This window comes from Oryctolagus cuniculus, chromosome 8 (genome assembly GCF_051225735.1).
Source record: "Oryctolagus cuniculus isolate XC-2025 breed Fujian yellow rabbit chromosome 8, ASM5122573v1, whole genome shotgun sequence".
Lineage (NCBI taxonomy): Eukaryota > Metazoa > Chordata > Mammalia > Lagomorpha > Leporidae > Oryctolagus > Oryctolagus cuniculus.
In genome coordinates, this window is record NC_142874.1 from 32,133,750 (window position 1) to 32,151,861 (window position 18,112).

At 50.4% G+C, this 18,112-nt stretch overlaps 1 protein-coding gene across 1 annotated transcript in view; it reads right to left on the minus strand.

The window, feature by feature from the left end:
- The window catches only part of ATP6V1B2 (ATPase H+ transporting V1 subunit B2), a 28,334-nt gene extending 11,896 nt beyond the window's left edge, over positions 1-16,438 (minus strand). The window contains exons 1-5 of the mRNA XM_002716870.6: positions 16,276-16,438; positions 8,574-8,629; positions 1,790-1,888; positions 678-771; positions 493-570 (exon numbers count right to left, since the gene is read on the minus strand). Coding sequence (XP_002716916.1) covers positions 493-570; positions 678-771; positions 1,790-1,888; positions 8,574-8,629; positions 16,276-16,411 — 463 coding nt within the window. The 5' untranslated portion in view covers positions 16,412-16,438. The remainder of the gene's footprint in view (positions 1-492; positions 571-677; positions 772-1,789; positions 1,889-8,573; positions 8,630-16,275) is intronic.
- Between the last annotated feature and the right edge of the window lie 1,674 nt (positions 16,439-18,112).

Consider the following 18,112-nt stretch of genomic DNA (forward strand, 5'->3'; position numbering starts at 1 on the left):
GGGGAAGTTTAATGTGCATACACGTTACTCATGAATGGAAGCAGATCAAATCAAATCAAATTTAAACTGAAAGAAAAGCAGCAGGAGCCCAGAACGGTATAAAACGTCTCTTTCTACTCTTAAAGATACTGGTTATTTTTGAAAACTGAAACTGGAAGTACTTTTTTCTCTTTAGTCTTCCCTAGACTCACAAAACACGTCGTAGCAGAAGTGCAGCTACTCAGTACCACAGAAGTATACAAACAAGAAAGCGGCTCCAACTCCAGGGCCGCGCTTCACTACACTCCAGTATCTTACGATGTTACATAAAATTTGAAGATAATTTACAGGAAACATTACTACATTGAGTAATTAAATAATTTCATGTGTTACCTACGGCGAGCATCGGGTACCTACTTAAAATGATACCACAAACGTCACTCTCTAGCCAGCAAAGGTACTAGACAGACCGCGGCCGCCCCCCCAAACACAGAAAGCCACTCACTGCCCTACCCATGATGTCCAGGAAGTCCTCAGCCAGGACCACAGGGCCTCTGTCGATGGGCTTGCCCGAGCCGTTGAACACGCGACCTGTGAGACAGCACAAGATGGCACGGGCGCTTGGACTTCCAGCGCTCATCCTTTCTCCCGACTTCGTGGACGTCCGCGTCTGAAAACGAACAGCTCCCTGCTCTTACCAAGCATATCCTCGGACACGGGCGTTCGCAGGATATCCCCGGTGAACTCACAGGACGTCTTCTTGGCATCGATCCCTGAGGTCCCTTCGAAGACCTAGGAAGAGAGGGGAGTGGGCAGGAGGGTAAAGGAAAGTCAGGTTTTATTTGTTTATTAAGCAGCCTCTGTGAAGAACACTATATAGGGGCGGAGCTGTGGTGCAGTGGGTTAAAGCCCCAGCCTGCAGCACCCGCATCCCATATGGGTGCCAGTTCGAGTCCTGGCTGCTCCACTTCCAATCCTGCTCCCTGCTCATGTGCCTGGGAAAGCAGCAGAAGACGGCCCAAGTGCTTGGGCCCCTGCACCCACATGGAAGATCCAGAAGAAGCTCCTGGCTCCTGGCCCCGGATGGGCTCAGCCCTGGACCTTGTGGTCATTTGGGAAGTGAACCAGCAGATGGAAGACCTCTTTCTCTCTCACTGTCTCTACCTCTCTCGGTAACTCTTTCAAATTAAAAAAAATCATAAAAAAAAAGAATGATGTAAAAAAAAAATAAAGTACCATGTACAAACGTGTGCTACTTTTAATATAATGAACAAACGTTCATGGCAATGAACCAAACTGCTAACCTTGAGACCAAGCATCACGCCTGCAGGCTAAATGCTTCAGGCAAGCTAAGGATGTCTTTTCCATTTTTATTCTAGGGCCACAGAAGGAAAAGGGGGGGGGGGCAGAGAGGAGCGGTCAGGCCTCATAAGACATTCTGCCCACCCCTGCTCTAGACTATCTTAGGGGCACGTGTTACAGGATTCCCCATCTCCAGGTAACATTAGAACCAGGAACTGTGAGACCATTTAAGGACAAGCTTCAGCATGGTTCTGGTTCCCTCGCATAATCCGTGAATTCTGCTTTTCATCTACGGCGCTGTTCCATACTATCCAGTGTTATAATTTTTTTTAAAGTCATTTTCCCAGTGCAGTGACTGGAATGGATCTAGGTCGGCAATGCTGGGTGAGAAATCCTTGCCAGGATTCCGCCACCCGCGGCCGGCAGTCGCTGTCTGAGCAGCACTCCCCCAAGCCGTGCCTGTGAGAAGGCAACAGCCCAGCTGGGCCAGCTTCAGAGCGGCGCTTACCTGGACCACTGCTTTGGAGCCGCTCACTTCTAGGACTTGCCCGCTTCTCTTCGTGCCGTCTGGCAGCGTCAGGTGGACAATCTCGGCATACTTGGGAAACTACACAGGAAAAAAGGAGACAACCAATAACCAACACCGTGAAAGCCCTGCAGATCACCAGATGGCGCTGCAACTCCCACAGCGAGCGTGTCCATGCAGCTCTCATGCTCTCCACACACAGGCACACACTCAGAGCTCATACTGTCCTCTCAGCTCACCGACAGACACAGTCCTCCCCGAGCACCACAGAGGACCGGCCCCAGCACCCCCCCCACACGCACAGGATGCAGCATCTGTGTGCAACCTACAGAATCCTCCCCTGTGCTCCTAACCATCTCTAGATAATTCCACGTAAACGGCTGTCACACTGCACTGTCTGGGGACGAGACAAGTCTGCCCAACTTGGAAGAGACCCATTTTCTGTGGAAATACTTCCGATCCCCAGTGGGTGGAGTGTGCAGTTCTGAAGGCTGACTACCAGCAAACAGCAGGAGGTCTCAAACCCACAACAATGGGAAAGTCAAAACTGACTGACTGCCCTCTGTGTGTTTTAAAGGCTTGTGACTATAAAGAAAAGAATTTGCAGGTAGCCCTGTTCCCACACGTTTGCTGTCTGAGCTGTGTGTCTGTGTGCTGAAGGGAGGGGCAGGTGAAGGACCACAGGCCACAAAATAATGATTACCATAACAAAATCATGCTCAGGTCATCCCTTCAGTCTACCTTCCCTAACCAGATACGTAGTCTTCTCACCTGGTTTTACTACTCTAAAACACATGTCTCTGGAAGTCTAGGGCTTCATTTACATACACAACAGCCTGGCAAACGTATCACTCTGCAACTTCTTTTTCTTCTATTTTACTGTGGGTGCTTAGCATAACGAACTGTCATGTAAACAGGAGGGGATTTCAAAAACCTCATGGATAATGGAATTCAAAAGTTAAGTATTTTGGTATGAAAATTCTGAAATACGTGCTTTTGGGGGGTAATACGCATTTTCTATGAACTCTGTGGAGACCCCTAGGATTCTGGAGATGTTCAAATGTGAGTAAATAGGCCCCCTAGGATTAACATTAGAGCAGACACAGTCCCGAACTTACTATCAGAAATGGTGCAGTGAGCACCCTCACTAGGCTGTGCCCAGGCTGTGTCCTGTCCTGCCAAATTATTCTGCAAAGAACTTCGTTAACTTACAGCCCCACCAGCAGTACCTAAAGGTTCCCTTCCCTCCACCTACACCCTCTTCGGCTGCGGCTGAGCTTCGGACAGAACCAGGAAGCAGCAGTGTGACCCAGGTCTCCCGTGTGGTGCTAAGAACTCAAGACCGGAACTCTCAGCTGGACTTGGGCACTCCACGATGGGACACAGGTGTCCAAACAATGAGGCTGCTGCCCACCCACCCTGCAATTTTAATTTTTGCCATCTGGATAAAGTAAAAAAAGCCACCTTTTTAATTTGCATTTTTATTAAGATTTATTTTATTTATTTGAAAGAGAGTTACAGAGAGATAGAGACAGAAAGAGAGAGGTCCTCCATCTGCTGCTTTACTCCCTACATGGCCGCAATGGCCGGAGCTGCACCGATCCGAAGCCAGGAGCCAGGAGCTTCTTCTGGGTCTCCCTCAAAAAAGCCACCTTTTTAATTCGCATTTTCTTGACTTCTGTTAATACTGCTTGTTTTATCCATGCACGTGGACACGGACGATTCAGATCCCATTTTCTATAAACTGCTTATTAACACCCTTTCCTCACTTCTCAAGTGAATCTTTTATAGTCATTTATAGGAGTTTTAGTGATTCTTTTTGCAAATATCTGCTTTCGGTCTGCATCTCATGTTTTAATTTTATGGTGTCTTAAAAAGTTTTAAGACATTTATGTAATAAAATGAATGACAGTCCTTTTTATGCCTTTTGCGTCTTGTTGAAGAAACATCCCACTTGCCATCATAAAATGGTCCTCTGCTGACTTTCTAAAACACTGTGGTTCATTTTTCATGCTTCAGCCCTTAATCCACTGAGATTGACTTCTGGCATCTAACTTTATTTTTTCCCTTCTCGTTTTCATTCTTTTTCACGCACAGGACACCCCTAGGGATGGGGGCGCCGGCTGCCGGGGGAACACGCAGGTGAGTGAAGACACGGCACTTGAGCCCATCCTCTGACCTGCACCGAGAGGGGAGGAAAGGCTGACTCGGCACCACAGGTGTCCACACAGCCCTGACCAGGGAGCTGGGGAGCGGCTGAGCGGGTAAAACACGGCCGCGTGCCGAGAGCAGGCTCCGGGGGCAGCAGCTCCCGTGCTCAGGCCTTCAGGACCTCACTCCGTGCACGTCCTCACTGGCTGTTCACCGGTACCCTCCCACAGGCTCCCAAAGTCACCACCGCCTTCCCTGGGGAGCAAGTCACAGTGGCACGGACATCTGAGGAGATGGAGCCCCTAGCCCACGGGGTCTACAGTCAGCGTCACCACTGAATTCAACCCTAGGTCCCCCTGCAGGGTCCCGCAAACCCTGAAGCATAGCATTAGGAGCAGCAGTGGAGGACTCAGGGTGTCCCCTCCACTGACGAGGGCTTCTCCTTCATGCACGCTGTGTGCTGCAGGCTCTGGCGGATACCTGTGCAGGCTTTCAAAGTTTGCTCTTCCCTTTTTATTTTCCTTTTCTTTTTTTTTTTTAAAAAAGATTTATTTACTTATTTGGGAGGTAGAATTACGCAAGGAGAGAGAGGGAGACAAAGAGAGGTCTTCCATCCGCTGGATCACTCCCCAGACAGCTACAATAGCTAGGGCCGGCCAGGCTGAAGCCAGAAGCCAGGAGCTTCTTCCAGGTCTCCCATGTGGGTGGCAGGGGCCCGAATACTTGGGCCATCTTCTGCTGCTTTTCCCACACCATCAGTAGGCAGCTAGCCTGGCGCCCATATGGGATGCCAGCGTTGCAGCTGGTGGCTTTACCCGGCACGCCACAATGCTGGACCCTCTAGTCTTTGCTTTCTAAAGAGGCTTTCTTTTTATACTGAAACAAGTAATTTAACCAGACACTTTTTCTTCTTCCTATATTCACTGAGAAGAGCCCAAGTCTTTTCTAGCTTAATCCACAAAGCTGCTGAGTTAACACTGATATGTTTTGTTGTAACAAATCATCTTTGTATTACTGGGGAAAACTACTTGGTGATAATTTTGTGATGTTTTTACTTGGGCGTGTTTGCTAACGTCTAACATGTGGATGATTTTATTATGGATTTTGGAGTCTGTGCTTGTGAGAACAGCTTTTTTTTTTTTTAAAAGATTATTTATTCGAGAGGCAAATTAGAGAGAGACAGAGGAAGAGAGAGAGAGAGAGAGAAGGAGAGAAAGGGCTTCCAACCACTCCCCAAATGGTCACAACAGTCAAAGCTGGGCTGATCCAAACCAGGGAGGCAGAGAAGCTTCTTCCGGGTCTCCCACAAAGGTGCAGGGGCCCAAGCACTCGGGCCACCTTTCACTGCTTGCCCAGGCCCTGGCAGAGAACTGGATGAATGTCGCTCCCCCTCTTCGTGGAGGAACGACACTAAACCCTGCGTTGTTCTTTCGTCTGCTCGGCCCTCCCCGGGTTTGCTGCTGGTTCTTCCCGGGTTGGCTACCGTCCCTTCCACCTCCGTGGAAGGGCGGTTCCCCCTGCCACATTCCCCACTTCCGCGGGGGAGCGGCACACCGCCGGCCGGCTCTCTCGGGGGCTGCACAGGTGTTCCTTCAGACAGATGTTCCTGGTGCATGCCGTCTCTCTCCTCCTTTATAGTCCTCTTCCACCAATCCCAACTCTGCTACCCACACGCCGAGTACGCTGCTCTCCTCCAATCAGGAGCAGGTCCCACAGTTTATTGGTTGAACTGGAGGCAGCTGTGTAGAAGCTGTTTCCCTTCTCAGCGCCATATTGTGGGAAAGCAGATGCATAGAATAAGTCTTAATTCCAGTAACTTAGTCTAGTCCGAGTTGCTCCCCACAGATGAAGAAGAGCAGCCAGGACTCAAACTGGTGCTCATATGGGATGCCGGCCGCTGCAGGTGGAGGCTTAGCCCACCATGCACAGCGCCGGCCCTTAGTTCTGTTTTCGTTGCTAATGTTGTCCTTGCTGAGCTTCACAGGAAGGCTCTTGGACTCCACAAAAGTGAGCAGGCAGCAATATCTGCACCTTCTGTTCTGACACAGTTTGTACATGGTTATCTGTTTCTTGGTCCTGTGTTGTGCTTTCAGTTAAAAACCAAAACCAGGGGCCGGAGCTGTGGCAGCCTACAGTGCCAGCATCCCAGAAGGGCGCTGGTTCAAGTCCCGGCTGCTCCACTTCCGATCCAGCTCTCTGCTATGGCCTGGGAAAGCAGCAGAAGATGGCCCAAGTCCTTGGGTCCCTGCACCTGCATGGGAGTCCCGGAAGAAGCTCCTGGCTCCTGGCTTCGGATTGGCACAGCTCCAGCTGTCGCAGCCAATTGGGGAGTGAACCAGTGGATGGAAGATCTCTCTCTCTCTCTGTAACTCTGGCTTTCAAGTAAATAAATAAATATTAAAACAAAAAACAAAAAACAAAAAACAAAACCAAAAACAACAGAAAAATTACCTCTGAATTTCAAGATATAAACTCACTTTTTTTTTTTCACTAGCTACTTACAATGTATTTACCAGTCTTTCCTTATCTAGAGCTTTTTCCAAGGTATCATTCATTGAAACTGTTAACAGCTCTCTCTCTCTCTTACATTGTTCCTTGAGAAGGTGTTTTGTTTTTTGGTTTCTTTCCTTTAAAGGTTTATTTGAAAGACAGAGTGACACACACAGAGACCTTCCATCTATCTGCTGGCTCACACCCCTTATGCCCACAGGAACCAGGAACTCCATCTGTACCTCCCACACAAGTGGCAGGAACCCAAGGATTTGGGCCATCTGCTGCACACAGGATAAACGCTCACAGGAAACGGGACGAGAAGCCAAGGGCCCAGGACTCAAACCGGCACTCCGATACAAGACGGCAGCTTAACCAGCAGCGCCACAGAACCGGCCCCCCCCCCCAAGTCTCCCAAGTGCCCTGGTGGCTCCCCCCCCCCCCCCCAGCACTCAGCAGGGACACGCACTCACACTGCAGCGCTGCTGCCTTGCCAGGGGTCCTCCTCGCTGTTCACCGCATTTTATGAGGAGCTAAGAGCTCAACGCAACTAAACTGGACTTCTTTTGGGGGCTGTTTTTCAATACACTAATGTAGGAAACTCTTTTTCAAATACAAGCCCAAAATTTTCTCTAACAGAATATGGGGAGGAAAAAAAGACTAAAGGGTAAAGAAAAGGGTACTAAAAGGTACTAAAAGGGTACTAAAGGGTAAAGCTTGCTGCCATTTTCCTCCAAAAACAAAAGTGCAGGCTCCTGGCGCAGCACTGTGGCGCGGTGGGCTAAGCCTCCGCCTGTAGCACTGGAACCACATGGGCGCCGGTTAGAGTCCCGGCTGCTCCCCTTCCAATCCAGCTCTCTGCTACTGCACCGGGGAAAGGAGTAGAAGATAGCCCAAGCACATGTGCCCCTGCACCCATGGGAGACCCGGAAGTTCCTGGTCCCTAGCTTTGGGTCAGTGCAGCTCCAGCCATTGCAGCCATTTGGGGAGTGAACCAGCGGTTGGAAGACCTTTCTCTCTGCCTCTGTCTCTCTTTAACTCTCTAAATAAATAAATAAAATCTTAAAAAAAAAAAGTGTAAGCTTTCTTCCTTGACAAATACTAATGGGCACCTAAGTCTTGTACAACCCGAGTACCATACGGTGAGACTGCATCAACCTGCAGAGTAGTGGGAGACAGTGGCCAGGAGTCAATGTGTCAGCTCAGTCTGGAGATTAATCTGTACAGGGACTTCGCCACACACAAAACATTATCTTGGTGACACAGCTGAAGGGACAACGCACTTTGCCCTTTCTCTATGAAACAGTTCTCATTTTGGTTTGTTTCCACGGGGGTCACATGGTAAATACTCACACTTCCCTACCTCTCAACAGACTAGCAGTTGTGTGCTTCTCCCGGATGAAGAACGACTCTTCTAAAAGGCATACTGTACAGATTAGCTTCTCTGAAAATAATCCAATCACAGAACTAAGGCAGGAAGCTTAGCCTTCACCTATATTCTAGGCTACCGTTTTCAAGATGATAGTAATAGGGTTTATAATACAGATGTCAAAAAAAAAAAAGCGACATGGCACTACAGAGCCTCCCAACAACTGAGTGCGGGAAAACGACTCTCTGCTTTAAGGTTTTAGCTACTGCTGAGATGGTCTGCTCTGTACACTCATTACCTCAGTAACAATGCAGGCCCTCAGAGACACACAGGATATTCAAGAGCTTAAAGCTTAGTGGAGACGATAAGCCCAGTACTAAGAAGTAACCATTAAGCGTGGCATTCTCTGACATGTGCCTAAGACGCCATTTATCTGTACCGTATCCCACAGGCTAGAAAACCCACTCATGGGTACCACCGTGGGTTTTAATAGTAATAAATCCTGTAAAGGAGCATTGGGTTTTCTTCCTTTCTAAATGTGCAGGAACTCAAGGCCACACACAGAATCCCCAGCAGATCGCGTCCTGGTATCCAGCCGTCTGACTTTGGGTCTAAAACTCCTGTCTCCCATATGGCATTGACATTCAGACCAAAGACTGGCTGAGAAGCCAGGACAAGGATTTAAAGTGCACTGAACAGGACCGAGGGCCACCTTTTTAACGTGAACACTCAGTCCACGGCAGACAGCAGCGTTACCTTGACATGATCCAAGATCACCAGCGGGCCATTGACTCCCGACACAGTCTTGTAGGCTAGAAGGAAACACAGAAGGGTCGGCTTTAGTCACACAGCACAACGGCCTAAATGACCCCTCCAGGACTGTGAGGGCGGCTAGATGGACACTAGCACACGGGAATGTGGGTGTGGCTGAACGAGGGAAGAAGCAGGCCAGCATTTACCCACCCAAAGTGTTGTCCTCGGGCGATAACCTTGCAGCGATAACCTTGCGAGGTGATCTCCCTGTCCAGGGGGCAGCCCAGGGGATCTTCCCCACCCTGCACCTGCACCTGCACCTGCACCTGCACCGAGGAAGTTCTGGGAGGAATTTCGGGAATTCTGCGCCCGGCAGAGGAGAAAAGGCAGCCCACAGGCTTATCCACAAGAACTCCAGTCTGAATGCAGACTGGGCTCTCTGGTTCTCTCTGAGGCCCGTCAGGCTTGCTGCTGCTATGGGTCTGAATTCTTTTTTGCACTAAGGACTGCCAATCAGCCGTCTCCAGTGACAGTATTTCCAGAGCCCTCCTCTGCTTTACTTTATCGCACTCATTATAACATGGGACACGCAAAAACCTACAGTAATTTTCAGTGAAACTGGTAAAAGTACACTTGTGCTTGAACAAGTTGTAATCCATCTTCATCCACACACACTGAACTCTTGCTATGCGCAGGCCAGTGCTCTAAGCACGTGACACAGAGGGACAGGCTCCCTGCCTGTGCGGGGAGGAGGAGTCAGTGTCAGGAGACAGGAGTGCAACCAAGGCACGCAGAGCAAGTCAGGGCCACGAGACCACGCTCACTGAGGCACCCAGCTGAGCACAGGAGGAAGGGAAGCCGTCCTTAAGAACCTACAGCACAAGTGACACAACTCACGGGAGAAAGCTAAGGAAACGCAGCCCTCTAAGGTAAGGGGTATCATGAAAACGTGTCACTACAGAGCTTTGTGATGGAGGGAATGGGCCAAGGAGAGGCCAGGGACCGGATAAGGTCAAGTGTCCTTTAAAACACTTGAGAGTCAAAGGTCAGAGGAACATTCTCCACCGCCCCGGGAAGAAGTCTGCTCTTTAAGGTACAGTCCCAACTCCTCCACTTAGCAAGAAGGTGGCCATCTCTCAACTGTACCGCACCTACTCGTGACGAGCACACTGGGGTCCTGTATCAGACAGAACACCCGGGAGAGGGAAACTCCAACAGCTTCAGAAGTCAGGACATTTCACCCAGCAGTTTCAAGGCAGCGGAAACACACGCGAAATTAACTTACGTGAAGCTGCCCATCAGCTGGGCATTTTTCACCTGCCTGATAGTATATGAGGAGCCCAGCACACATGTGGACCCCCAGGAACGAGGAGGCTATCTGATAACCAATCGCTAACTCTACGGGGTCAGGATTTAAACCACAATTCTGTCAGCCCAAGGCCCATAGGCGGAGAGTCCAGGGACAGAGCAGGCAGGCACACCATCGGGAGCCCCAGGAGGTCACTTAAACCCAGACATCTGCCTGACTGCCTCTGTCATGGTCTCAGCAGAGGGCGCCTCACTGAGTTTTTCTTTTCCAAAAACCTTATGCAGAAGACAAGTTGCAAGTTTAAAAAACAAGCCAGGGCCGGTGCCGCGGCTCACTAGGCTAATCCTCCGCCTGCGGCGCTGGTACCTCGGGTTCTAGTCCCGGTTGGGGTGCCAGATTCTGTCCTGGTTGCTCCTTTTCCAGGCCAGCTCTCTGCTGTGACCCGGGAGGGCAGTGGAGGATGGCCCAAGTACTTGGGCCCTGCACCCCATGGGAGACCAGGATAAGTACCTGGCTCCTGGCCATTTTGGGGGTGAACCAATGGAAGGAAGACCTTTCTCTCTCTCTCTCTCACTGTCTAACTCTGCCTGTCAATAAATAAATAAATAAAAATAAAAAACAAGCTAGCTGAATGGCTGGTGACGTAGAAGGAACCAATCCTTCCCAAAGCAAAACCACATAAGACCCCAGCTGTGGCATGTCCTGCCACCTCTATGAAAACTCACTCTCACTCTCCACTGTTTTAAAATCATCTAATATCTTTTAAAAAATCACCTCCCCCTTCTAAACAATTTCTTCACTGTTCTCAAAGCCTTCCACATTCCCTTTTTTACCCAATGAGTTTTTAAAATTACTACATGGAAGTAGGAAGTGTTTTCTTTAACACCCGGGTTTTAAAAATACAGAAACACAGATCTTTTCAAAACCTTTCTTTAAACATTTGAGGGCTGGGGAGGGGTATAGTTTCCAGACTTATAAGAGACTGTTTCAAATAGAATGTGACACCAATTAAAATCCCCCAGGTCCTGAAAATCCTCCTTACTTTTCCAGCGAGACTACCTCCTTTGAACTTCCAATCCAGACAACCATGCTTCAGAATCTCATGTTCCAAACTCCAGGTCATTCCAATCTACGAAGTTTTGCCAGTCACGAGTCCAAAGAATGACCAAGAAAAAGAAACACCAGTCATGGTTTTTCCTGGAAACACTGAATCCAGCTGACTGCCACAGAAGACAAGATTCCACTTCATCAAAGGGGTGCCTGCATTTGGCTACAATGTTCACAGCCTTTCAAAAGCCAGTAGATAACCCTGGAAGTTATCTGATGTACAGCAACAACGCATTTGATGAGGGCTTGTCAGGATTTCTCATTTCATCTCCACACCAGACCTGAGTTAACTACGGTCACCCCAACTTTTGGAAGAGAAGCAGTCTGCACAGAGAAATTAAGCAACCTGCCCGACGCCCGACAATCTGAACCTGTACTCTGGCTCTGGAGTCACTCCCTCCCTAACTTTACCGCAGCCCCTGTTCCTACCCTAACTGGTCATTTTGTGTGTGTGGGTGGGAGGATACACTCTGGTACTTCCCTGTGCCCACATTTTGCCTTTTCTGCAGAGTAACCTTTCCAGTGGAATCCCAGCAAAGAACTTAATGGAGAAGACTCTGCAGTGTCCCCTCACTGGAAGTCATGAGAAAATGAGACCACTTCCTTCAGACATCACAGGCCAAACACACTTGGTTTAAATTCAACTGACGGGGCGGGCGTTGTGGTGGAGCGGGTCGGGGCGGCTCAGGCATCCCATATGAGCGCTGACTCAAGTCTCAGCTGTTTCACTTCCTATCCAGCACCCTGCCTAATGTGCCTGGGAAAGCCCAGGATGGCCCAAATGCTGGGACCCCTGCCACCCCTGTGGGAGACCCAGATGGAATTCCAGGCTTCTGGCTTTGGTGTGGCCTGGCCCTGGCCTTGCCACCATCTGGGGAGTGGATCAGCAGATGGAAGATCTCTGTCTCTCTAATTCTGACTTTCAAAGGAATAATAAATAAATCTTTAAAAAAGTAAATTAAACTGACATATAAAAATGAAGCAAATAAATGTTATAATATAAACTAATCAAAAACATTACCAAACTTTGTACCCAGAGACTGCTTCAAACTTTTTTTTTTAAAAGATTTATTTATTTACTTGAGAGAGTTACAGAGAGGCGTTCCATCCACTAGTTCACTCCCCAAAGGGCCACAAAGGCCAGAACTGAGCTGATCCAAAGCCAGGAGCCAGGAGCTTCCTCCGGGTCTCCCACGTGGGTGCAGAGGCCCAAAGACTTGGGCCATCCTCTACTGCTTTCCCAGGCCATAGCAGGAAGCTGGATCAGAAGAGGAGCAGCCGGGACTCAAACCAGTGCCCATATGGGATGCCGGCACCACAGACAGAGGCTTAACCTCCGATACCACAGTGCCAGTCCCTGCTTCACACTTTGTACAGACCTCTGAAGACGGTAAAGTGATTTCATCTGCAGGAAATGTTGCAAGGAAAACAAAACTGACGCACTTCAGCAAAATATAATATGGCCCTGAGAAGTCTGTTACCACACATAGGAGCCAAGCTTATAACTGTCTTTGCTTTCTGTAATTCTAAGGTTGGCACTCTATGACCTGGTAACATTTCTCACCCTATAATTTTAAAATATGCGGATCACACCATTCTAGCATTAGGACAAGAAGGTACTGGAAAACAGTTTATGGGGCCAGGGTTGTGGCACAGTGGGGAAAGCTGATACCTGAGATGCTGGCATCCTACATGGGCACCGATTCTAGTCCTGGTTGCTCCACCTCCCTGCTAATGGCCTGGGAAAGCAGCAGAAGATGGTGCAAGTGTATGGGCCCTTCTACCCAAGTAAGAGGTCCAGATGAAGCTCCCGGATCTTGGCTTTAGCTTGGCAAGCCCTGGCATTGCGGCCACTTGTGGAGCAAACCAGCAGAGGGAAAGCTTCTCTATCTTTAACCCTGACTTCAAATGAATAAAGAAATCTTAAAAAAAAAAAAAAAGTCTACAAACCATAGCTCTTTTCCATAGCAATAAACTACTTGCAAAGAAGAGTGGACCGAGGAAATGAAATTAAGCGCTATCTTTCATCTTTCAACACGAGGATTTACGCGGCTTTCCTTACTACCACCAGTAACAGTCCAAAGTAGAGACACCAGTTTGGAGTCTGGCTGTCAAAGAATAACTTCTTAGCAGTTCCTCTTCAAGGTCAAAACCACGCACCAACCACATACATGCTTTCGTGCATCAAAATCACAGCTACTCTCCTCCTGCGGCATCCAAATGAACGTGGACTTGAGTCCACAGAGGCTTCCCAGGGAGGATCAGAACTGGCAGCCCAGCTGCCCCACGCTCATACTACACAGCTAGTGTGCTTTACAACCACAAAGTCTCCTCCTTCCACTCCGAACTACCAAGCAGACAACTACTCACCGACAACATTTAAGAGAAAGTTCGAAGGGGCACTTACTTTGTCCTCCTCTAGGCTAAGAGACTGCTCAACCCTACGAATGCTCTCAGTGGTTGGGACACACTGGAAGGGAGATTTCAACAGCCATTGCACAATGAGAGTCAGAGTCCCTCACCTACGCCTTAAACAGCAAAATAAAAATCCAGAGCAGTCGCCGCCTGTTGTGCAAGAACAGGGACTCCCACCTCGAGGGTGGCTCTCGAACAAAGCTGAGAAGAGCTCTTGGGCCTGCTGCTGCGGCCAGCTCTGCTTTGTGATGCTGAGCAACGCGCAGGGTCTCGGGGTCTCGAGAGACCACCAGACCCAGAATTTGCTCATGGCTTAAAGTCAAGTCTAACTATCCTGTTTTCCATTTCTTGTTATCAGCTTTACAATCTTTAAGCTTTTTTAAAAAAAGATTTATTTATTTGAAAGGCAGAATTACAGAGTGGGGGAGGGAGGGAGAGAGAGAGAGAGAGAGAGGTGTCTTCCATCCTATGGCTCACACTACAGTGGCCAGAGCTGGGCTCATCTGAGCTTCTTCTGGGTCTCCCACATGGGTGCAGGGGCCCAAGGACTTAGGCCACCTTCTACTGCTTTCCCAGGCCACAGCAGAGAGCTGGACGGAAGAGGAGCAGCTGGGACTTGAACCGACGCCCATATGGGATGCGGCACTGCAGGTGGTGGCTTTACCCGCTGCGCCACAGCACTGGCCCTTTGAAGCTGTTTTTTAAACCAGTGCAGTGGAACTGTTAACTCCATTCCTTCATCAAACGACTTCCATGACATAACTCAATTACACGGCACCTTAGATGGTGTCATCAGGCTTGTTACAAAAATAAAGAGATTAGGCTGGCGCCGCGGCTCACTAGGCTAATCCTCCGCCTTGCGGCGCCGGCACACCAGGTTCTAGTCCCGGTCCGGGTGCCGGATTCTGTCCCGGTTGCCCCTCTTCCAGGCCAGCTCTCTGCTGTGGCCAGGGAGTGCAGTGGAGGATGGCCCAAGTACTTGGGCCCTGCACCCCATGGGAGACCAGGAGAAGCACCTGGCTCCTGCCATCGGATCAGCATGGTGCGCCAGTTGCGGCGGCCATTGGAGGGTGAACCAACGGCAAAAGGAAGACCTTTCTCTCTGTCTCTCTCTCTCTCACTGTCCACTCTGCCTGTCAAAAAAAAAAAATAAATAAATAAAGAGATTAGCATTTACTCAGAACCGCTTAGAACCGCTGATGAGAATAAAATAAGTGGCAAATCAGGAAAAAGATGACATTGAAATGCACTTAGTTGTTAGCCTAGGAGTGTAATATGCTTTCTAAAGTGGTATTTATTATCGGAAAGGCAGACAGATACAGAGGTCTCCCACCCGCTGGGTCACTCTCCACATGCCCACAACAGCCAGGCCTGGGCCAGGCCTAGGCTAAGAGCCCAGAACCCAATCCCACTGGGGTGGCAGGGACTCAAGACCTTGAGCTATCAGCGCTGCCCAGGGTGCACATTAGCAGGACGCTGGAATGCAAAGCTGAGCGGGCACTCTGCTCCAGGATGCGGGTGTCCTGCGCAGCAGCCTAAAGGCCAGGCCCAATGGCTGCGCCCATTTACGCTTTTTTTCCCCCTAAAGAATCAGCATGGCACGGAAGGGAAACTCAACCAGGTATTCCAACCCCCTCCTCTGGTTCCATGGGTGTTGAGGCTCTATCCACCCTACTTCCAGAACAAGGTGCAGAAAGGTCATACATTACAAGAGCCTTCTACGCGCCGGGTACAGCACGAACAGAAGCAGCTCCACTCCCCAGCCTTTTACACCTGTGCTCCAACAACTCAGGGCAGGAGGAACCCGGGCTGGAGAGGGTCTCCAGGCAGCACGGAAGCACACACCCCTCTCTAGGGCACCCGAATCCGGGAGTACCGGTTACACAGCGTCATTGTGTCGGCTGAGTGATACATTACAGGGAAACCACCAGACTCTAACCTTTCTCCGGACGCGCCCCTGTGCTCTGCCTCAAGAAAAGCAAAGCTTCCAGATCCAATTCCCAACAGAACCCTGTCGGTCTCAGATCCGAAATGCACGGCCAGGCTTTCCCTAACCATCCTGAACCGGGGATTTTCGTTCAGATGACCCCCCGCCGGCACGGGCTAACTGCACATCCCAGCAAGCCAGCGTGGATGTGTTTTCCTTCTTCCTCGCGCTGCAGTGCGATCACATGACCCAGTGACAGCTCAGGAAGGGATTAGTCAGGCTGGGGAGGCCCAGACGAAAAGCCCCGCATCCGAAATGCTTTCTCACCGCCCGCAAGCAGGCACCCTGTTGCAAACGCAGTCTCCGCACCTGGGGCAACACCAGGTACGACGGTGCCGAGTTTCCCAAAAAAAAAAAAAAAAAAAACCAAACAACCAGTCCGTCTGCGCGGCTCAGACCCCCTTTCCAAGGAGGCCGGGCAGAGGTCTGCCGCGGCCCAGCTGCCCGCGGGCTCAGCAGAGGGGGCCCCTTGGTCGCGGGGCCCCTTCCGCAAGCCCACGCCGCATTCGGGCGACGAACGGAGAGGCGACGGCGGCAAAGGGCCGACTTCTATCTGTCCAGCTCCTGCTCTGCCAATCACCGGGAGCCCGCAAATGGGCCAGCGCCCCGGCCGCCGGCATCGTGGACCCGTCGCCCGAACTCGCGGGACGCAGCGGCCCTGAGGGGCAGGTGCACCGGCCGGTCCCCGCGGGGGGCTCCCGCCCGCGGCCCAGCCCAGTCATGCAAAGCTTAGGGACGCCAGAACCTCCCAGAGATGGAGACTCCCGGGTCAGGGCTGCGGGCACGCGGGGGGGAGGATCAAGCCCGCCGATACCCGCAAGCCCGCAGGCAGCCCGGGGCTGGGTGGGAGCAGAGGCGGCGTGTGCGTCTCGCTCCCCGGTACTCACTGAGGCGGGGCTGAGAGAGGTAGTTCCGGGAGACCGCCAGCGCCTGCTCCCGCGCCCCCGCCGCCGGCCCGCCGGGGGCCACGGGAAGCTCGGGCGCGGCCCCGTTCACGATCCCCCGCATCGCCCGCAGCGCCATCTTGTCTCTTCCGTCCCGACTGGCCCCGCAAGCGGGGCTGCGCAGGCGCAGATATACGGGGGCGGTGCGTGCGCCCAGGCCCCGCCTCCTGCGCGGCGGAGCCACGCCCCCTCCGGGCTCGTGACGCGTGCTGCGCGTGGGCTGGGCCGGCGCGCGCGGCGCGGGGAGCTGACCAGCGTGCTGGGGGCGGGCGTGGCCGGGGCCGGGAAGCCGGGGGTCCCCGGGGAGAGGGGCGGCGGGGCGTGCCGGACGCCCTGTGCCTTATGTGTGGGAGCTGAAATTAAAAAAAAAAAAATTCAGTCAGGACGCAGACGGCTGATTGGCAGAGCGTGGGAGGATGGAAAATTCTGGATTAAAAAGGGGTCCTTGATGGTGGCAAAGCTACCTCAGTGTCGCTAGGGGAGGTGGGGTTATTAGCCAAAGGAGTAGGGTATGGTCTGCTCTGGAAATGCAACTTCTCAGTGGAGTGACAGCACAGCGTCCAATCAGCAGGAACTGGAAAAGGAGTATTTTTTTAGTGGACAAGGGCAAAGGATGACGTATGCGGATGCAAAATTAACGGAAAATGGAATTAAAATTAACTTCTTTGTTGTTGCAAAAAAGCAGAAATCCGTGCATACTTTTCTTCCTAAGGAACACATTCCATGAACTTTTCAAAGACCCGGTATATAACTAGTGGAATTTACGAATACGAAACTCTTCAAGATACTGTGGGAAGAAAAGAATTTAGCACAGATATAGATCAATGAGAATAGTGTGAATCGTGTTTATGCATTGATAAAAATCAGAAGGTGTTATGCGGTGGTATAAATGATGCCGCAGATTGGCAGGGGGTCTTTTCCCTCTAAAATGTGCATTAAATAGCTCACAGTAACACACACTCATATAGAGACTACTGCCTTGGAGGGCAGGGGCTAGCGAAGTGTTGTGTTTAAGGGGTATGGATGATGAAGTCAGACAAACATAAAGCCCTAATCTCACTAGTTCCATCACTGGGAACAAAAATTTTTCTTTAGGTGTCATTTCTTTCATTTATAAAATGAGGAGGATAATAATAGCTTTCTTACAAACTTGTTCCAAACATTAAAAGATAGGAAGAAGGCAAGGCTTGTGGCAAATGGCATTGTTACTGTTACATAACTTGTTTCATTGATTGATCATTTGAATTGCTGTCCTCAGGCTGCCTTGTCAGAGTTCAGCGCCATGTCTCCCTAACTGGTTTGCATTAAGCAGGGACCGTAGCTTATAATTTTCTTGTGTCTTCCATGGAAAGTGCCTAGCAAGGTAACTTACTCACAAGATTTAATAAGTACATATTACATGATTGAAAATATGTCACTCTTTCCCCATAGTGAAGTTATCCATCCATTCTGGTCTTCCATAGAAACAGTTTTTTTCCCCAAGGAACAGTCATACTGCTCAGTATGCTGGTTACTGTCCTCTTATTAGAATCCTATTCTTAATTTACCCCCAAGGAATGCAAAAATGGCTGGCCCTAGCAGAAAGGATTATTGGCAGAACAGGATTGTTCGCAGAACAGGAGTCCACAGTCTGGTTCTCCCCAGGTCTTGTCTCCTTGCGTACACAGCGTGACATTGGGCTAACACTCAACTCCTGGGAAGATTTCACAGCGTGGGTGACTCTCAAGGATTTAAAAGCCCTTACAGAAATTAGCACCTTAAAAATGCAAATTCTTGGCTG